The sequence below is a fragment of the Camelina sativa genome, chromosome 14 (genome assembly GCF_000633955.1).
Source record: "Camelina sativa cultivar DH55 chromosome 14, Cs, whole genome shotgun sequence".
Classification (NCBI taxonomy): domain Eukaryota; kingdom Viridiplantae; phylum Streptophyta; class Magnoliopsida; order Brassicales; family Brassicaceae; genus Camelina; species Camelina sativa.
This window is the reverse complement of record NC_025698.1, coordinates 21,646,371-21,667,613: the sequence shown is the minus strand read 5'-3', so window position 1 is coordinate 21,667,613 and position 21,243 is coordinate 21,646,371. Positions and strand designations below refer to the sequence as shown.

General features: G+C 38.5%; 3 protein-coding genes across 10 annotated transcripts; 2 read left to right on the top strand and 1 right to left on the bottom strand.

Moving 5' to 3' along the window:
* On the top strand, positions 579-6,008 carry LOC104742131 (sterol 3-beta-glucosyltransferase UGT80B1). Of its 6 annotated transcripts, none has more exons than XM_010463102.2 (16): positions 579-956; positions 1,093-1,127; positions 1,366-1,676; positions 1,830-1,978; positions 2,240-2,479; positions 2,717-2,828; positions 2,975-3,145; positions 3,279-3,342; positions 3,441-3,498; positions 3,615-3,792; positions 4,035-4,165; positions 4,468-4,570; positions 4,675-4,754; positions 4,842-4,889; positions 5,032-5,181; positions 5,432-5,792. In XM_010463102.2, the coding sequence occupies exons 3-16, from the start codon at positions 1,499-1,501 to the stop codon at positions 5,642-5,644; spliced, it is 1,875 nt and encodes a 624-aa protein (XP_010461404.1). In that variant the 5' UTR covers positions 579-956; positions 1,093-1,127; positions 1,366-1,498; the 3' UTR covers positions 5,645-5,792. The 6 variants fall into 6 exon arrangements, with proteins under 6 accessions (XP_010461404.1, XP_010461401.1, XP_010461403.1 ...); XM_010463099.2 differs by having other exon boundaries at positions 1,093-1,216; XM_010463101.2 differs by lacking the exon at positions 1,093-1,127 and adding an exon at positions 5,923-6,008 and having other exon boundaries at positions 580-956; positions 5,432-5,660.
* On the bottom strand, positions 5,828-20,939 carry LOC104743852 (RNA polymerase II C-terminal domain phosphatase-like 4). The gene is made up of 3 exons (XM_010464889.1): positions 20,900-20,939; positions 19,354-19,748; positions 5,828-6,255 (listed from the first exon to the last, which is right to left on the bottom strand). The coding sequence occupies exons 1-3, from the start codon at positions 20,937-20,939 to the stop codon at positions 5,830-5,832; spliced, it is 861 nt and encodes a 286-aa protein (XP_010463191.1). The 3' UTR covers positions 5,828-5,829.
* LOC104742134 lies at positions 12,409-16,205 on the top strand. Of its 3 annotated transcripts, XR_760451.2 has the most exons (6): positions 12,409-14,466; positions 14,554-14,902; positions 14,985-15,165; positions 15,243-15,342; positions 15,458-15,848; positions 15,927-16,205. XR_760451.2 is itself a non-coding variant. In XM_019235731.1 (3 exons), exons 1-3 carry the CDS (start codon positions 14,037-14,039, stop codon positions 15,007-15,009), a joined length of 804 nt encoding a protein of 267 aa, XP_019091276.1. In that variant the 5' UTR covers positions 12,409-14,036; the 3' UTR covers positions 15,010-15,180. The 3 variants fall into 3 exon arrangements, 1 of the variants encoding a protein (XP_019091276.1); XR_002035089.1 differs by lacking the exons at positions 15,458-15,848; positions 15,927-16,205 and having other exon boundaries at positions 15,243-15,361; XM_019235731.1 differs by lacking the exons at positions 15,243-15,342; positions 15,458-15,848; positions 15,927-16,205 and having other exon boundaries at positions 14,985-15,180.

The following is a 21,243-nucleotide window of genomic DNA, read 5'->3' as shown; positions in this document are numbered from 1 at the left end:
TGCAAAAAATAGGTCCCATTTTATGAAATTTAAAATTTGACCTCAATTTTAAAATTTATCAATTTTGTTATGCAAAAATAAGCAATTTTTCTAAAATTTAAAGATTTGGTCTTAGTTTTAAAATTCATCTGTAAAACCCATACAAAAAAAATTGTTCTGTATTGGGCCACAAATTTCACATACTGCATACTAGACAATACGTATTAATACTTTGGTATGTCAAACTCCATATACTAGGAATATTTATAAAGTAGACCAAAAAAGTGCAAATGAATAGTTATATTTCAGTACGGAGTTACTGTTCTCAGCATACTAACAAATGTTTTATTGGTCTAAAGTTGATTTGAAGTTAATCCAGAATTGGTATGAAGTATATAGGACAATTGTGTGAATGATAGAAAAAGAACAGACTGGTTCGACCTTAGTCTGATCCGAAGCATACTGACCAACCATTCAATGCCTCAATATGATTGTATCAACTATAAATCATATTTGCAACAATCACATTTATCATTTCGTAAGCCGGATCTTAGTGAAAAGAGAAGTGGTTTAAGTTTTGCCTCAAACCGCCTGATATTTTTGCTTCTTTGGCTTAAGGAGAAAGAAAATGCTGACAACGGAAAGTCGTAGTATCTTACTAACTTGGTGGTCTTAGAATTACTCCAAATTCCCCTCATCAATTAACATCTGGTTCGGTGGCATTGGCTACTATACACATTTAATGATGGATATTTATGGAGTAATTATTTTCTGCAATTATTAATAAAATATCTCATCGGCGGTCTCACCACATTTGGTTGATTCAAAAGTCTCCAAAGCCTTTTTGGAGCCTTCAAGTTTCTCAGTTCTCAATTCATCATCATCGTTCCGTTTCTCCTCGAATTATCCACACCCAGAAAGAATCTTTCTTCCACAGAGATTGCCCACAAAATCAATTTCTCTCCTTATTCACTCAGGTAAAAAAAAGGAACAATCTTTTTCATTCTATAAGTCCCGTTGTTGTTGATGAACCCTCGATTCAATTCTTGCATTTTACTTTATTTTTGATTGAATTCTGCTTATTTTTTTTTTTTTTTTGAAATCGTGTTATAGTTTGAGTTCTACAAGTAAAGCTTGACTCTTTCTTGGTGGGTAAATCTCATTCTCGCGCTAAACGTGAGACCGACCTTTTTTGTTCCATGATCTTCTCTTGCGTTTTCTCGTTTTATATGAAACGGTTGAGATTAGATAAGCCTTTCTTTTCTCGATTTCTTTAAAAATATATTTATTTGCCTTTTTGGTGTATAAAGTGCAGCTAACTTTCTTCTGTACCTGAGGATTGACTGGTCGGTGCTTCAAACTTTTGTTTTTGCTTTTGTTTTCCAGGAAGAGACAATTAGCATCTACGAGGCGCCTTTGATCGTATTAGGATAGTGTTTCTGTGCATAGATGTTCTTTTGTTGAGTTTGTTGCTGCAGCTGAGTGGGAGCTGTTTAGTTAAGTTCAGTTTTTAAAAGTCATGGCGAGTAATGTATTTGATCATCCACTTCAAGAAGTAGAGGATGGGAACAGGTCTGGGAAGGATGATTCTGATGGAGATAATGGTGTACATAGCGAGAAAACGAGTTTGTTGGAAACATCCAGTTCTGTAGAGACTGCTCCTGAAGGTTCTGGTCGTTCTTCTGATTGGCGTAGGGGTTAGTTCTCTCATCTATTCAGCCTTGTCTTATTTCATTTTCTGAACAAGTTATTATATCTGCATAATTTCTCCCAGGAATTTGGATCTCCATTATGTTACCAGTATTCTAAACTAGAGTATAACCACTGATCAAGATTGTATCTTCTTGTAGGACTAGACCACTGCGGAACTGCACCTGTTGGTCTTTATGGCGATATGCAAGTCGATGACAGTGAGATTAAGTACTCTCGGTCCTTGACAGAGAAAGGGTCTCCTGCAAGTCATAATCTAAAATTGGATAGATTATCCGAGCGGGAAAAGGTAGGAAACTAAACCCTCATGTATCCAGTTGTTTCTATGGCTATGTAGCATGAACATAAGAATAACATTTTTATCCACAATACATTTTGTTATTGGTTATTATTGCCAATTGCCTCGTCATGGTACTAATCTTGGATATTAGCAAGTGAAGATTCTACTTTTGTGCTGTAAGAATCACTAGGATATGTTTCTCAGATGCAGTACACTGAAATCATTATTATATTCTCATGATTCCTTTTTGTTAATATCTTGTGGTTCCAGCAAAAACTCATTGTTGAGCTAGTCAGAATACAAAATGACGGGAGAGTGGAAGTTATAGATAACGGTACTCCGGTATCGGAGTTATGGGAGTTTGAGCCAACGAAAGGGCAGTCCACAATCAGATATGAAATGTCCTTAACGGAGTCCTTTAGATCCATTCCAAGGTTAAAAATTGCTATACTTGTGGTTGGAACTCGTGGTGATGTGCAGCCTTTTTTGGCTATGGCAAAGCGCCTCCAGGTAGTTTTAAATTTGTTTTCTCATTCTTTGAATTATATCTTGAACTTAAGATGTATAAAGGGAAGCATTGTGCCGTTAAATAGGATCATGTGCCTACACTTTTAATTTAGTTTGACTCATTTCCGTTAGAGCTAGGGAATAGGTACCCAAGTTTCTTAGTCAGACATTTTGAATAGATTCGTCATTGACATTGAGTAGTTAAATAACGTTAGATATAAATTTCTTTTACCGTTGCAGGAATTTGGTCATCGTGTTAGGTTGGCAACTCATGCAAATTTCCGCTCTTTTGTACGGTCTGCTGGTGTAGAGTTCTATCCCTTGGGTGGTGATCCCCGAGAGTTAGCTGCATGTAAATGATTCATTTATCCTTTTGTTTCTCGTCTTTTTTTTTTTTTTTCTGATGAAAGCCTAATATGGAAACATAGATAAGCTGTCAGAAATTTTTTTCATTTGGAAATATTATTAAAATGACATTTATGAGTGTTTTGAATGTAGATATGGCTAGAAATAAAGGTCTTATTCCTTCTGGGCCTTCAGAAATATCAAAACAGAGAAAACAGTTGAAGGCAATTATAGACTCTCTTCTTCCGGCATGTATAGAGCCTGATATGGAAACTGCTACCTCTTTCAGAGCTCAAGCTATAATTGCAAATCCTCCTGCATATGGTAAGTCCCTTACCGACTTCACAATGGTTTACTCATCAGCACCGCATTGTTTCTAAACTTTTCTATAGCATATTTACTTGGTTGTTTTCATTCCTCCTAGAAGCTGATGCTATGTTTTTGGTTCTAACCGCAGGTCATGTGCATGTTGCCGAAGCTCTTGGAGTACCAATTCACATTTTTTTCACAATGCCGTGGACGTGAGTTGACGTTTTTGCGTTTCAATCTCAGGGTCTGTACACCAGCCTAAACGTGTTATTTGTTTTCATGCTTTCTTACATCCTTCTTCTGTAGGCAGGCCAACTCATGAATTCCCCCACCCTTTGGCGCGTGTTCCTCAGAGTGCTGCATATTGGGTAATGTTATTATATAGTGCGGCCTTAACTGGTTCTTTCTTATGAATATCCCCACCCTTTCAAAATGTTTAAAAGCATTTTGAGGCTGATTCTTTCACAACATTTTCTTCTCTCAGCTATCATATATAGTTGTTGATCTGATGGTATGGTGGAGCATAAGGACATATATAAATGACTTTAGGAAGAGGAAATTAAACCTTGCACCTATCGCATATTTCAGCACATACCATGGCTCAATTTCGCACTTGCCTACTGGTTATATGTGGAGTCCCCATGTTGTGCCAAAACCAAGTGGTAAGAGCCACAGCTTCATCCCTAGTAGTACATCTATTCCTCTTCAGGTTTATCATTGTTTCCTTGCTACCACTTTGCTTTATGCTTTTATTCTGATCTTAAATCTCATTTCTTCTTCTGGCTATGGTAAGACCATAATGCGTTGTCAAATTTTGTATACGTAATATTCTTTTGAGTCTCAGCTCTTTATCTTTCTTTGATAAATATCTGAAAGATTATTCTTTGGTTCGAATAATGTGCAGACTGGGGTCCTTTAGTCGATGTTGTTGGCTATTGTTTCCTGAACCTTGGATCAAAGTACCAACCTCGCGACGAGTTTACCCACTGGATAGAAAGAGGATCACCGCCCATATATATTGGTTTTGGAAGCATGGTAAGCCGAAGACCCCTAATGGTCATATAATGTGTTCCTCTCTTTGGTAATATTCAATGATGGACATAGTGTTGACAGTCAATCTTGGTAGTATTGGTTAGGCGTCACATTGAAATCTTTGATTTGCAGCATGTTAAACTTTATCAACTTGAAGCGCATCATACCAGTTCTACTGTATTTTTATCGATAGATTTATCTCCCCAAATTGTGGTCCTTGTCCGTCTTGTTTGTTTAACTGATAATGCACTAGCTTTAGCTCACAGTATTGTTGCTTTGTTATTTCTTCTCCTTTACACAACCAGCCTCTTGATGATCCAAAAAAAATAATGGACATTATACTGGAAACACTGAGAGATACAGAACAGAGAGGGATAGTTGATCGAGGTTGGGGTGGCCTTGGAAACCGTAAGCAGCTTCTGTGCCTTCTGTCTTTGCTCTCTGTGCCTGAACTAGTTTTCTTCTTGCTTTTACGGATTCAGGATACATTTTTACCAACTAAAATTTTGCAGTTGCTACTGAAGTTCCTGAAAATGTATTCCTTTTGGAGGACTGTCCTCACGACTGGTTGTTTCCTCAATGTTCGGCTGTGGTAAGCCCTCCCTAGATTCCCACTCATCTATGTCACCGATGATATTATTTTCTAATTGAGGCTCTTTCTCGTGTTATGGATATGAAGATTCATCATGGTGGTGCTGGAACCACAGCGACTGGACTAAAAGCAGGGGTAAAGAATTTTAATTTTGAAAATCTGGTTGTCAGACTTTGCATGATCATCAACGTGTCCTGTGGTTGAATCTTTATCAGTTTTTTTGACCTCATAAAACCTAATGGTTCCTTATTACTTATTATTACATTTGTGTCTGTAGTGTCCAACAACAATCGTGCCATTCTTTGGGGATCAGTTCTTCTGGGGTGACAGGATCTATGAGAAAGGACTTGGGCCTGCGCCAATACCGATAGCTCAGCTCAATGTTGAGAACCTCAGTAATTCCATAAGGTTCATGCTACAACCAGAGGTAAACAAAACTTGCTTTCCCTTTTTGTTAAGAGTAATGAATCACAATAGAAGTAAAACCCAAACGCTCTCTTTATTACAAAATCAAAAGAACCATACAAAACCCAAGACGTAAAGCTTTGTGCCGATAAACAAAGCTCCAAAGTATCTCTAGCTTTGATGTGTCTCACAAGTGGGGTCTCATCCTAAATAATTTCCTAAGTCTTCTAGAAAAGAGCAGGCATCATAGGACACCAATCTTGTGCTTTCAGGTGAAATCACAAGTGATGGAACTAGCGAAAGTACTAGGGAACGAGGATGGTGTAGCTGCAGCAGTTGATGCATTCCACAGGCATTTGCCACCGAAGCTGCCACTGGCCGAGTCCTCATCTGAGAAAAAGGATGAAGATGATCAACCAGACCTGTTACAGTGGTTCTTTATTCAGATTGGCAAAAAGTGTTGCCTTCCATGTGGTGGCGTGTGATATCAAATTTCCTTAGGTGTGTTTTATCTTTCAAAAAACTTGTCTATGCAAGTCAACTCAATTCATTTCATTCAATGCTCAGGAATATGATTAGATATTGTTTGCACAGTTGCTTTAAAATTGGATATAATAAAATTATTGTGATGGATTTGAGTAAGATATTTTTACTTGCTCTCAGTCAGAAGTCAGAAGCAGCATTGTGTGCAAGGAGCAGGTATCAATGGCCTCAAATCTTTACAATCTAACTCCTCTTCGAATCTTTTGTGAACATGTTTAAGGAACTTCAAAACATATGCCAATGATCCTTTGCGTCGGCTCTCGTCTTTCTTCGCTTCTGCGTATGATTCCGACATTGTACCAGCGTCTCTGAAATATTTGTATCTGGTGATCTGCAACAAGTTTCTCTGGTGATAAGGCCAAACATCAATCGTATCATCCACAATCACCACTCTACGCTTATCAGCCTTTACAAGATGAAGTGTCTTATAGTAAGGACTTGCTTCTCTGGTTATGACTCGGTTTCGAAAGTATACTTTATCCGGATCAATCCACATCAACACCATCTTAACGTAACTGGAACTGCCCATTGTGTAAACGTGCATGGTGAAAAGCTTTGATAACGATAAGCAATAACACAACAAGATAACCAAAGATGGAAACGATAAACGATACAACGTTCATATAAAACGCAGCAACGTCATCTCACCAGCAAGAATCTCGAAGAGAGAAACCGGCTAAACAATGAGGAACAAGTTCTTAAAAGTTTTACAAACCCAGATTATTCGTAGATAAGAAGGAGAGCTAACACTTGCTCTTTATACTACTAATATCGTTAACACTGTTAACGTTTATTAACCGCCGTGACGTTGACATCTGCAACCGACATTCTCAACTCCACAGCTCATCAGTACAGCTCACCATTACCATTATTCGCACGTGACTCTATTCTTCTTATCCTCTTCACACGTGGCAGATGCCAGCTCCCAAATGCTATATCAAAGCTCCCCTACCAAAAGGTTCAAAAGCTGGAAACTTCTTTTGCAAGTCAAAATGATACTCCCACGTTGCCTCAGCTTCAGTCTCGTTTGTCCACTGTACCAATACCATTGTTGCAGCTCGTCCTTGCCTCTTGACCATCTTCCGGTCCAAGATAGCCACAGGTTCCTTGAGAAGAACATCAACAACTACAGACGGTAGCTGAGTCGAAGTGAGCACATTACCTACTACTGCTTTTAATTGGGAAACATGGAACACCGGATGTGTAAGTGATCCTTCCGGGAGCGATAGCTTGTATGCGACCTTACCACAGCGATCAACTACCTTATAGGGACCAAAGTACGTCGGAGACAGCTTCTGATTGGAATGAACTACCACAGAACCCTGACGATAAGGCTGCAATTTGACAAAAACCGCATCTCCCAATGCAAACTCCCTCTCCGTACGATGAGAATCAGCGAACTGCTTCATGCGATGCTGAGCTCTTAAGAGGTGAAACTTCAGAATCAAAAGCATTTGTTCCCTTTCCTGCTAACTTCGTGCCACCACTGCCACCTTAGATTCTCCAGGTAAATAAGGAAGGTGTAGAGGAGGAGCTTGTCTATAAACAGCTTCAAACGGACTAATCTGTGTTGCAGTATGAAAACTGGTATTATACCAAAATTCAGCTAACGACAACCATTGGCTCCACATGTGAGGACGGTCACTGCACATACAGCGGATATAAGTCTCCAAGCACCTATTCACTACCTCGGTCTGACCATCACTCTGAGGGTGATAAGCACTGGAAAAATGCAGATCAACACCTTGCAGGGTAAACAGTTCACGCCAAAATGTGCTAAGAAACACTGTGTCGCGATCACTTACAATAGAACGAGGGCACCCATGGAGCCTGTAGACAGTATCCAGAAACGCTTGAGCAACAAACATTGCAGTGTATGGATGAACCAATGCCATGAAATGTGCCGCTTTCGTGAGTCTGTCCACAACCACAAAGATAACTGCTTTTCTTGCAGATTCCGGGAGACCATCGATGAAATCCATAGATAAATCAGTCCAAACTGCTTCAGGGATGTCAAGTGGTTGTAATAAACCTGGATAAGCTGCAGTATCATATTTGCATTGCTGGCAAACAGTGCAACTGCGAATATAAGTTTGAATATCCACGGACATGCCTCACCAGTAAAACAAACCTTTTACTTTCTGATATGTTGCATCACGACCAGAGTGACCTCCCGTACCAGAGCATTGCATCCACTGTAAAATGGTGTTGCGTAATTGAGGATCATTAGGCACTACAATCTTACTCTTCCTTTGCATAACAGATTGTACCCAAGAGTAATGCTTCCTCGCATTTGGATTTGAAGAGATCTCCACAATGAGCTACTTTAACTCTGTATCCGTTTCATAGTGAGTTTGAATGTCTTTCAGCAAGTCACATTCTAACACGGACATAGCCATATGAAGTACCTCAGCTCCATCGACTCGAGATAACGCATCGGCAGCCACATTTTCCTTTCCTTGCCTGTATTGTATCTCATAATCGAATTCCAGCAATTTGGGAAGCCATTGCTGTTGAATTGGTGTGTTCAAACGTTGCTCCAGAAGATACTTGAGGGTTCGTTGATCCGTTTTAATAACAAAGTGGTTAGGAAGTAGGTAATGACACCACTTCTGCACAGCAAACACCACATCTAAAAGCTCCTTCTCGTAAATGGATAAATTCAACTGTTTCCCCTTCAAGTGAAGGCTAATAAAAGCCAAAGGATGTCCCTCTTGCATAATTACTGCTCCAATTCCCCTCATACTTGCATCAGTTTCTACCAAGAAAGGCTTATCAAATACTGGTAAGGCTAAGACAGGAGCTTGGCTTAACGCTTTTTTCAATCTTGTAAAAGCCTCCGTAGCATCAGCTGTCCACACAAATGAATCTTTTTTTGTCAGCAGAGTCAAGGGTCTAGCAATTGTGCCAAAATTCTTGACAAAACGCCGATAATATCATGCTAAACCCAAGAACCCACATAACTGCTTCAAGTTAACTGGTACTGGCCACTCTGCAACAGCGTTGACCTTGGCAGGGTCCGTAGACACACCACCAGCAGCAATAAAATGCCCCAAATACTCAACTTTAGCTGTTGCAAAAGTGCACTTACTCTCCTTGGCATACAACTGGTTCAACCTCATAGTAAGAAAAACTTGTTGTAAGTGTGTGATGTGATCCTCCATAGTCGAACTATAGACCAAAATGTCATCAAAAAAGACAAGGACAAACTTACGCAGGAACTCTTTGAACACTGAATTCATCAACCCTTGAAATGTTGCAGGGGCATTGGTTAAGCCGAAGGAATCACTAGATATTCGAAATGTACACTGTGCGTTTTGAATGCCGTCTTGTGAATGTCTTCAGGTTCCATTCGAACCTGATGATAGCCTGCTCGCAAATCAATTTTAGAAAAGACTGCAGAACCTCCCAATTCATCCAATAAATCCTCAATCAAGGGAATAGGGAATCTGTTCTTGATTGTCAAACCGTTTAACCCCCTTTAGTCCACACACAACCACCAAGTTCCATCCTTCTTCTTTACCAATACTACCGGAGAGGAGAAAGGACTTGAACTGATACGAATGGTGCCAGCTTTCAACAAATCCTGAACAATCCTGTCAATTTCGTCCTTCTGATAGACTGCATAACGATAAGGTCTCTGATTAACATAGTCAGAACCTTCTTTCAACACAATCTTGTGGTTATGATTTGCTCTGAAAGGAGGAAGAGCTGTTGGTTCCTCAAAAATGTCAGAGTAGTTCTGCTTCAACTTCAAGATCGCTTCATTAGTGGCGTTTATGCTGTGACTTGTCTCTATTGCAAACAACATCATATCAGTTTGCTCCACTACTTCCTGAGCGCATATCATGGACATCTGAGCTCCTTCATCTTGAGCTTTATTAAATTTGGTAGCCTTCATTGTTCTAACAGCTCCTTGTTTGATTCCATGAAGCAAAATTCTTTGTTTTTTCCACCAGAATCCCATTTCTAGCTTCTGCAGATTCCATGTCATATCTCCTAATGGTGCTAACCACTGAACTCCAAGAACCATATCACAACCTCCTAGTGGAATTACCATAAAATCGTCCTTGAAAAGGTTACCTTGGAACGACCACTCAAAATGCGAAACCCTCCCCTGTACACCAAGCTTACTTCCATCTGCAACCGTCACATTGGCAAACCCTGCTGATTGAACTGTAACTCCAAGTGCTTTAGCCGCGCGAGGGTCCACAAAATTGTGTGTTGAGCCAGTATCCAAGAGGATGAACATTACCCTCTTCCCATGCGTACCCCTCACCTTTAAAGTACGATAGTCAGTGATCCCTGAGACAACACTGATTGAGACTCTTGGCGTGTCTATATCATCCTTAGTAGTAATCAGACTCTGAATGTTCTCCCTCACCAGGTTCTTCCTCCACCTCTATCATATAAACCTGAGTTTTTTTGTGCTTCAGATAGTGATCAGGGGTGTGTTTCTCATCACAAATGTAACATCGCCCCTTAGCACGTCGCTCACTCATTTCCTCCTGTGATAAGAATCTTCTGTTCTTTGGTGGTTGATAACCAGTGTCACCTTCAGTAGCATGTTCACTTGTTTAGCTACTCCATGATTCTTCACCGTTGAACTGGCAGTGTTCGATTTCGAAGACGACCACCCTCCTGAGCTTCCCTTCTGATGAGGGTGAGCCTTCTCATACAATCGTCCCAACACTAAGCATTGACGAACTGACTGGGGTTGAAACATGCGGATATGCCTTTGTGTGTCCAACCTGAGTCCCGCTAGATAAGCTCTCATTAAGTACTCCTCCGAGAGCGTCACCCTGTTCCTGATCAACTCAAAAAGTTGATGATAATCAACAATACCATTCGTTTCTTGCAACTGTTTAAGCTCTGCAATAGGGTCATCCAACACATCCTCAAAGCGCTCCTACAAAAACAGTTTATAAGATGGCCAATCACGCAAAACATTGCTTCCCAACGGCGTCTTAACCAAGGACTAATGCCAAGCCGCCGCAAGACCGTCAAAATGCATCGCTGCCATCTTAACCTTGAAATCTCCTGTGGTGAAATCAAGAGAGAAAAAGTCCTCCACCTTGAAAAACCACTCCGATATGCGTTCTCCATTGAATCTGGGGAAATCGACCTTCCCAACCCGAGTTAACCCCGAGTAATGATTCTGATAACCTGATCCATCACCTCTGTTTTGATAACACGAACCATCTCCTCTGTTTTGGTAACCCGATCCATCACCTCTGCTTTGATATCCCGATCCATCTCCTCTACTATGATCATAACTCTCCACCAAGCGCTCCAGTGTTGCCGATACTACCGGTGCTCCACCATCACAGATTTGTTTTCCACTGGATGAGGGTTATTGTCCAGGCCTCATCTTCACCATTTCAAACATATCGGCAATGTTTGCATCATTTTTTTTATTTTGTTCAGCAATCGCAACTTCTAAAGCTGAAGTTCGATCAAGTACCTGAGCGATCTGAGAACCCAATGTAGTTTCCGTCACTGGAACCACCGATCCACCCGTTTCCACCACCTCTTCAGCTCGAGTAAGCTGAGATCTCGTTTCCACCGCCATCGTTTCCAAGGACTCGCTTGGCTCTGATACCAATGATAACGATAATCAATAACACAACAAGATAACCAAAGATAGAAACGATAAACGATACAACGTTCATAGAAAACGCAACAACGTCATCTCACCAGCAAGAATCTCGAAGAGAGAAACCGGCTAAACGATGAGGAACAAGTTCTTAAAAGTTTTACAAACCCAGATTATTCATAGATAAGAAGGAGAGCTAACACTTACTCTTTATACTACTAATTTCGTTAACACTGTTAACGTTTATTAACCGCCGTGACATTGACATCTGCAACCGATATTCTCAACTCCACAGCTCATCAGTACAACTCACCATTACCATTATTGGCACGTGACTCTATTCTTCCACTACAAGAAAATTGGTGATTAGCGATTACAAATAGCGACTACATATGAAATCGCCAAAAATAACGACTACATAGTGACTAATTGGCAACTATTTTGTGACTACAGGTAATTAGTCGCTACTGAATCACTCTATAGTGACTAATTGATGCAGTCGGTACGGTGGTCGTATTTTAACGACTACGAGGCGACTATTTTGTTGATGGAATTATGTCGTCGCAACTTAGTCGCTAAATTAACGACTACAATACGAACATAGTCGTATACTTTGGCGACTAAGCTGCGACTCATTCGACGAGTCATAAGATAGACGTATCGTGGTCGTAAAATAGTCGCTAAATTAACGATTACGGTACCGACCACATTAGGTAGTCGTATATTTGGCGACTGCACGGCGACTCATACGGCGAGTCATTTCATAGTCATCTCGTAGTCGCCAAATAGTCCCAAAATACAGTTAAAAAAACATGTTTTCCATGTAGGGGTTGGTGTACCAACTCTTATTAAGTAGTCGCCTATTAGTCACCTAGGAAAGTCTATAAAAACGAGTTGCACTCATTTGTTCTCTTCATTCCAAGACAAGTCATTTTCCTTTCCTAAAAAAAAAATTCTAAATCAAAAAAAAAAGTTTGGCTTTATATAATCTTATATTTTCTCCCAAAAAAAAATATATATATATATATATTATATATATTTTTATAATGGCGGGATATTACAATTATGGTGGTAATGGTGGTAATTATCGGGAGTAGATGTACAAGAGGTTCGATGAAGTGACGAAATTTTTTTCATCTGAATTTGAAGTGAGGGTGGATCAATTCTTATCGTTTGCAAGTAGCCAAGATACAGTTCGGAATAATGGGGGTAAGTTTCTCTGTCCATGTAGTGTTTGTAAGAACAATAGATGTCTCTCGGGTAGAAGAGTTATGAGTCATCTGTTTAGTAATGGATTTATGCCAGATTATTATGTTTGGTATAACCACGGAGAAGAAATCAATTTGGATATAGGAAGTAGTTACATTGATAGGACGCATGATGGGAGTCATGAAGAAATGGGTAATGTAGTAGAAGATCCATATGTGGATATGGTGAATGATGCATTTCGTTATAATGTGGGTTTAGATGATAATTATCATCAAAATGATAGTTATGAGAATGTGGAAGAACCGGTACAAAACCATTCACATAAATTTTACGACTTGTTAGATAGTGCAAAAACTCTTTTATATGATGGTTGTTGTGAAGGTCACTTGCAATTGTCATTAGCTGCTCGAGTCATGCAAAATAAGGCGGAGTATAATATGAGTGAAAAGTTAGTAGATTCGGTTTGCGGAATTTTGACAGATTATTTACCAGAAGGCAACCAGTCTACCGGTTCAAATTACGAGACAGAGAAATTGATGCGTAATTTAGGCCTTCCATATTATACAATTGATGTTTGTATTAACAATTGTATGATTTTCTGGAAAGAAGACGAAAAGGAAGAGACATGTCTATTTGGTGGTTCACCAAGATGGAAGCCTAAGGAGGACCGACGGAGAACAAGAGTATCATATAGTCGTATGTGGTATCTACCTATTGCTGATAGGTTGAAGAGAATGTATCAGAGCCAAAAGACTGCAGCGGCAATGAGATGGCATGCAGAACACCAATAAAAAGAGGGTGTAATGAATCATCCTTCTGATGCGGCGGAGTGGAGATATTTCCAAGAGCTTAATCCTTGGTTATCAGAAGAACCCCATCACGTCTACCTTAGATTATGTACCGATGGGTTCAATCCATTTGGCATGTCTCGTAATCATTCGCTGTGGCCTGTGATCTTGACCTTATATAATTTACCCCCTGGTATGTGAATGAATATGGAGTACTTGTTTCTTACAATTCTGAATTCTGCGCCAAATCATCCGCGAGCTAGCCTCGATATCTTCCTACAACCTCTTATTGAGGAGTTAAAAGAGTTGTGGTCTACTGGAGTCGATGCATACGATGTGTCTTTGAATCAAAACTTTAATCTAAAAGCAGTGCTGATGTGGACGATAAGCTACTTTCCGGCGTATAGCATATTATCGGGATGGACCACCGACGGTAAATTATCTTGTCCAATTTTCATGGAAAGTACAAAGTCGTTTTATCTACCCAAAGGAAGGAAGATATGTTGGTTTGATTTTCACCGAAGATTCTTGCCTCATGGTCATCAATTAAGGAAGAACAAAAAAGATTTCCTGAAGGGAAGAGACGGTTCTAACAACTATCCACCGCAGTCTTTAACTGGTGAGCAAGCTTATTACGAGCGTTTGAAATGTGTAAAAAACCAGGGAAGTCGGTGGTAACGGTCATGAAAAGAAGATGCCAGGCTATGGAAAGGAACATAATTGGCACAAAGAAAGCTTATCATGGTCGCTACCTTATTGGAAAGACCCAATCTCCGACATAATATTGATGTGATGCATACCGAGAAGAATTTTGTGGACAACATCTTGTATACTCTTATGAGTGTACATGGTAAATCTAAAGACAACATCATGTCAAGATTGGACATAGAACAATTTTGTTCTCGACCACACTTACATATTGATAGGAAGGGTAAAGCTCCATTCCCAGCATATACATTGACAAAGGAAGCCAAAACAAGTTTATTGGAATGTGTCAAGCATGCGGTGAAATTTCCAGATGGTTATTCGTCAGACTTGGCTAGTTGTGTTGATTTGATCAATGGCAAGTTTTCAGGAATGAAGAGTCATGATTGCCATGTTTTTATGGAGCGACTTCTTCTATTTATCTTCACAAAACTCCTAGACCGAAACGTTCACCTTGCATTATCAGGTATTACAGATTACTTATTTAATTAAATAAGTACTATATATTTTTAAATAAAATTTCCTAAGACATGCAATTTGAATACATTTTCAGGGATTGGAGCATTTTTCAGGGACTTATGCTCAAGAACATTGCAAAAAAATCGCATTCAAATTCTTAAACATAACATTGTTTTGATCTTATGCAACTTAGAAAAGATATTTCCACCATCATTTTTTGATGTGATGGAGCACCTGCCTATACATTTCCCATATGAAGCAGAATTGGGAGGCCCTGTCCAATATAGGTGGACGTATCCTTTTGAATTTTTTTTCAAAAAGTTGAAAGGAAAAGCGAAGAACAAAAGATATGCGGCTGGATCAATCGTTGAGTCATATATCAATGACGATATTGCTTACTTCTCTGAGCACTACTTTGCCGATGATATACAAAGAAAATCAAGGTATAATTAAATGCATATATAGGTAAATGAAATTATAATTTATACTTAATTTGAATTACTTTTAATTATCTTATTTGATCAGGTTAACAAGATTCTATGAAGGTTGAAGTCCCAATACATCATGTCCCTGGAGTCCCTAATATATTTACTCATGTCGGTCGTCCAAGTGGGGAAATGCATGAAGTATGGCTTTCAGAGAGAGACTATTAGTACGCACATGCATATGTTTTATGGAATTGTGACTATTTTCAACCAATTAAGAGGTATATAATATAGACTCCCAAATATATAGACTCCACCATTTTTTCTCATATATAATAAATATATTTTATTTTCTAAGTATGTTCGAGGATTTTCTTTCTACCAAATATCCTGAATTAACCGAAAAAGAACTTTCCACGAAAAGAGCTGAAGAATATCATGTGTGGGTGAAAGATTATGTAAGTATACTCGAACGCATGTAACCGACTCTGTTTGTGCATTTATTTATATCATTGATAATATTTATATGTATATAATAATGTTTGACCTTATTATATATATATATATATCCAGGTTATATACTGGAACACCACAAATCCATTTTCTACTTGGGTTCAAGAGATAGTGCATGGACATTTACACAAGGTCAAAACTTGGCCAATATACTTTACAAGAGGCTATGTGTTTCATACGCAGAATCACGGTGCTGGACGAAAGACATGTAACTATGGTGTATGTGTTAAAGGTGAAAATTACACTGATGCATCTAATGGTACAGATTTCTATGGGAACTTAACTGATATCATAGAACTTGAGCACGAAGGGATGACCAATTTGAAAATCACACTTTTTAAGTGTAAGTGGTATGATCTTGTCATTGGTAGAGGGACTCGGAAGAGCAATAGTGGCGTTGTTGACGTGAACTCTTCGAGAAAATTCAACAAATATGAGCCATTCATTTTAGGTACGTAAGACTCAATATAGTTTAGATATAAGTTTATTTAATGTAACTATCCATACTAAATTTCGATTTTGCAAACAGCATCTCAAGCAGATCAAGTTTGCTATATTCCGTATCCATACACAAAGAAACCAAAGCGGGAGTGGCTAAGTGTTCGGAAACTAAATCCGAGGGAAAACATTTCAGGAGAATATGAAAACAATGAACCGACTTTGTTGCAAACAGAAAATGATGATGCTGTATTGATGACTACAGTTGAAGATCTCATAGTCGATAGTTTGGTAGAAGACACTAATCCAATAAACCTTGATCGTAAGATGAATTGCAGTGTAATTTATCATCTTCTGATGATGAAGAACAAGAAGACGAAGAACAATATGCGTAGTATATTTAATATATTATGTATTATTATTTGGCAAAATTACTATGTATTTGTATTTTATTTTTTTTTCTTTTTACTGTGCAATAGTATTGTGTAATATTATAAAAATTATTCAGTATTTTATAAATAAACCTTGGTTAATTAATCTTTGTAATTTAAATTTTAAAATTTGGGCTTAGATTACAGGCCCAGCTTAAAATTACCTAAACCCAACACTAATCCTAACTAAACCCAAACCCAAATCCATTCTCAACTCTTTTCTTCCTCTCGATTCCCCCAAATTCCTAAACCCTAATCCATCAAAGCTCTCATCTCTCATCTCGCATCCTTCGCCTCCTCTCGATTCCCCGACTTGTCTGTAACCCTAACCCTAATCCTTTGCATCCTTCGCATCATCTCTCATCTTGCATCCTTCGCATCCTTCTCATCTCTCATCTCGCATGCTTCACATCATCTCTCACACGATGCCTAATCAAGGAAGAAAGAGGAAAATTGCTCCTAACCTTTCTCAGAGAGTCGGAGTGTCAACACCAAATCAACGGCCGCGCACTCTACCCAGTCAATATAACTTCAAGCTGGCGGTCCAATTTCCTCCTCCGCTGCAGACGCCTGAAGTACAACGACAGTCATCAGCGGCCCAGATCCGAAATTATCCTCCGCCTCAACAGCTTTTTCAGAACTCCTACACTCACCCACCACAACCTCAAGTACACCCGACTCCTTCTGAAGAAGTCCACTACAATCCATCGCATCCTCCAACTCTTCAGGTTGACCCTCCGCCTTCTCCAGTTGAAGTCTCTCCCACTCGCAGTCATCATTCGCATCCATCGTCTCAAGGCAACAATTTCCAAGCTGATTATCCTCTGGTGTTGCCGGAACTCCAGGAGGACACATTGCATGCTCTAAATGCGCTGCTTGTGGTGCCAAAAAGACATGAGTTTACCTCCGTCCTCTCTCCCATTCCCCTACCAAAGACCGAATGGTATGGTTAGGTCTCGTCTCATTTCATAGTAGTGTTTAGGTCTTGTTTAGGTCTTACTGGTTTTGGTTTTGTTTAGGTCTTGTTTAGGTCTCATTGGTCTTGGTTATAAAGTGTTTGCTCTCTGATGCGATTACAAACTCTTTGAATAATGGTGCACACAACTCTTGATGGTCAATTTTGAAGCTATGGTGTATCGTTTCTTAAGAGATCATCCTTCTTCTTCTTAGTTTAGTTGATATCATAGACAGCATTAAGTTTGATTATTGATTTTCTTTAGCCTTTGGTTTTGTTATTTTGAGTGTCTTTGATGGTTGCCTTTGGTTTTATTGTTTCATGTGTATTGAGGTTTGATCGTGACACTGGATCTAAGCTTGTTCGGAAGATTACTAAAGTTCTTTTAAACAAATTCGAAGGTCCTTACTACAGCTGGACATGTGTGCCTCGGGAAAAACAGGAAAGATACTTCATTGAGTTTGCGGTTAAGTGTTCTGTCCTCTAGCCTTCATATATAGCTTTAATCTTCCTATACTGCTTTACTCTTCATATATTGCTTTATTTACTTGTGCTTCTTTTCACTCACATTAGCTATTTTCTTTTTGTTTTTTTGTAGAAAACCCACACTTGGGATCCTTTGATAACTGGGACTGTTCAAGCTAACTTCGAGACCATCTGTCAAAATTGGCTCAAAGACATGGTTAGCACCGTGAGAACTACTAGACGCCAACCTAAATGGATTGGAAATACTATATGGACAACAATGACAGAATACTGGGACACTGAAGAAGAACGACAAAGGAGCAAAACATATTCTGATGCCCGTATGTCTGACCGTAATGGCCTCGGTCCTCATGTCCACCTCTCAGGGCCAAAGTCGTATCGACAGATTCAAGGCGAAATGGTGAGCCAATTCTGTTGTTACACCTTCGCCACTTTTATTTTTGACCTAGGTGTTACATTAAAAATTTACTTGTCTGTTTCTCAACATTGCAGTAAGAGGAATTGGGAAGAGAAGTATGTATTGGTGAGGTTTTCATCAAGGCACATACAAAGCCTGATGGGACATATGTTGATCGGAAGGCAGGGAAGATAGCATAAACATATGAGAAGAATGTGCAAGAGAGGTTGTCTCAGCTCGAGGAAGATCCTTATGCTGTCTCAGATGGTTATTCACGGCCCCGGGAGCTCACAACAGAAAAATATATAGAAATCTTTCTTCAGGTTATGTTGCAGAAATTGCTCAACAATCCGAAATTATTGCTAGGCAGAAGGAGAATATTGACGAGTTCGACTTGGTGGGGCAGTTTCTGCGGGAATGTGATCCACGGTTCAAGCAGTTCTTGACAACCCATTCAGCTAAAGAGACAACCATAGAGCTTGTTCAACAAGAAGATCCAGCTTCAACTCCATAGGTTACTCTATGTGTTACCTACTAATTAACTCTTTTTTGATGAACTCAATGGCGACTCTAAGTGTTGTACTTTGTGTTTTGGAAACTATAATAACTTTTAAGTACAATGTATTTTGGCATGAATATTATGTGTTGCTTTAGGTTTCCAATTTAGAATCATTTTTTGGTTTGGTTTACAGGATTAAAAAGAAAAAAGAGAAATTACAATATTCTATATCCAATTTCATAAAACATTAGTCGCCAAATAGTCATCAAATTTTAACAATATAGCCAAAAACTAAAGTGACTATATAGTGACTACTACATATATTAGTCGCCAAAACGTCACCAAAACTTATACGACTATTTCCCGACCACATTAAGCAACCCATTTGTTCAGGTTTCTTAATCACACAATAGTCGCAAACTAGTCACTATAAATAACGACTACATGATGACTACTATAATCTATGTACATAGTCGTACAGTAGTCGCAAAATAGTCACTATAAATTACGACTAAATGATGACTACTGTGTGACAACATGTATATAGTCGTAAATTAGTCGCATAATTGCGACTAATTTACGACTACAACAATTAGCGACTCTCGATTCACGACTGTATGAAATAGTCGCTAATTAGTCGTAACTCTTTATTTTGCGACTACATGGCGACTAATAGTGTAGTCGCAAAATACGTGTTTTCTTGTAGTGTTCTTATCCTCTTCACACGTGCAAGATGCAGCTCTCAAATGCTATATCAAGCTTCTTGGCTTCTAATAGAAACTCATGAACAAAAGGTCGTAGCTTTATCATATATTCGTTGCATCTCCATAGATCAAGCCTTGAATCATCTTCTTCGAGAAGATACTTCTCCTTTATAGAAAAGTCTGAAACAAGCGTTGAGTGGATAAGCGTGTGGTCCAAGTCAAGGACTAGGTGAAGCTTCTTCTTCTTGTTGTCGTTGAGAGATGCGAGTTCTGTCAACCTCGCAGTCGCAGCATCGTACGCGAGGTTCAATTGTTGTAATCTCTTGACAAAATCATCGATCAAGCAAAGCGATGACGAAGATGACTCCTCTTGCCTTTTGGATTTGGGTTGCGGACTTGCGGTGGATTCTCTGCAGGCATTTTCAACAAAAGCCCTCTTCTCTAACAACCAAAAAAACAAAACCCCTAGTTTTATCGGAGCCCTAGAGAGGAAACACCAATTACATAATCTTTTTTATTAACATCAATCAAATACTTTGTATATATTTAGATCAGACTAGATTATGCCATTTAAAAAAAAAAATACCACTATAGTTATTTTTCCAGAAATACAACAAATCTATCCCTCACTGTTTTCGATTTTAACCCTAACCGCAGCGGGCTCTTTTGTTGGTTTTGACGCATCAGCCCATTTTGATCCGCGTCATAATAAAACAAATTTAATGAAAATTATAACAAATATAATTTTTTCGAGTTTGATTTCATTGTTATTGGAAAAAAAAAATTATGCTGTTTGTTAGTATGCAACTTATAATAACAATTAAACAAATCACCAGTCATTGAAAAAGATTACGATTTAGGGAGTAATATAGTTTATATTAACCACGAAGTGGTGGGTTAATAGTTCTAGCTTGGTGGAAGAGTCGTTTTGTTGGTTTTGGCTATGAATCGATTTTACTCGAGTGCATTGTTCAGTTTTATCCCTATATCCACATGGGTATAAGCCTATTGCGTACCACCCATTTGCAAATTTTAAAGACCCGTAGGATATCCTCTCCCCAAAAATTAGTCTCGGACTTTTCCATAGATCCAGAGATTTATCTTTTTTTATCAAAAAAAAAAGAAAAAAAAACATAATTCATATTTTACTTATATTCAAAATCACCAATCACCAGTCATGAAAATTTCTTATTAATCTTACTTTCATAGTTTTTTAAATGACCGATAGAATAGCGAGGAAGCCTCTTTCTTTTATTAACTATGACCTTTAGGTACACAAAAAAAAAAGTAGGTTAAAACTTATGTAGAACTATATAGTCTAATGAGGGAAAAATGACCATTTTATACCTGTACCTTCTTAAAAGTGTGAATTTCTACCTGTATAATTTGCTAGTGCCAATGTAAATATGTACAATAAAAAAATTGAAAATTCATACCTATATTTCTAAAATTGAGCCGAATTTGAAATCCATACGTGGCACCGTGTTCATGAAACAACGTCGTTTTGGCTCTTTTTAGTTCAAAAAAAGTTGAAAATACAACACTTGTAACTTGAACCCATGACCTCTAACAATTCTAACATAAGACTTAACCAGCTGATCCCACAGCCAGTTTCGAAAATGTGTTACACATTTATAATTATAAACTTAAACAATTATCGAAAATATCGTTTTTGTAATTATGCATAAATAAATCAACAATAACGGATCTAAAAATCTAGATATTTAATCCTCTAATTAGTTTTTAAATAATCCAAAAGGTTCTGCTCAGGAAACCGATTTCCTAAACTCATAACAATTGAATTTCCTAGAGTTTCTAAAGACAAATAATATTTTACATTAATTACTCAACGATTGCGTTGTTATGGAAATTCAATTATTATGAGTTTAGGAAATCGGTTTAATTCTTTTCATAACTCATAATAATCCGTTTACAG

Coding starts and splice junctions, on each gene's coding strand:
- LOC104743852 (XM_010464889.1), bottom strand. CDS start 20,939: ATGTGTAACACATTTTCGAAACTGGCTGTGGGATCAGCTG. Junction 19,749..20,899: donor ACTGGCTGTGGGATCAGCTG/GTTAAGTCTTAT, acceptor TTTGGTTGTTAG/AGAAGAGGGCTTTTGTTGAA. Junction 6,256..19,353: donor AAGCCAAGAAGCTTGATATA/GCATTTGAGAGC, acceptor TCGTTATCAAAG/CTTTTCACCATGCACGTTTA.
- LOC104742134 (XM_019235731.1), top strand. CDS start 14,037: ATGGTCGCTACCTTATTGGAAAGACCCAATCTCCGACATAATATTGAT. Junction 14,467..14,553: donor CGTTCACCTTGCATTATCAG/GTATTACAGATT, acceptor ATACATTTTCAG/GGATTGGAGCATTTTTCAGG. Junction 14,903..14,984: donor GATATACAAAGAAAATCAAG/GTATAATTAAAT, acceptor TTATTTGATCAG/GTTAACAAGATTCTATGAAG.
- LOC104742131 (XM_010463101.2), top strand. CDS start 1,499: ATGGCGAGTAATGTATTTGATCATCCACTTCAAGAAGTAGAGGATGGG. Junction 4,571..4,674: donor TTGGGGTGGCCTTGGAAACC/GTAAGCAGCTTC, acceptor AAAATTTTGCAG/TTGCTACTGAAGTTCCTGAA. Junction 4,890..5,031: donor CGACTGGACTAAAAGCAGGG/GTAAAGAATTTT, acceptor TTGTGTCTGTAG/TGTCCAACAACAATCGTGCC.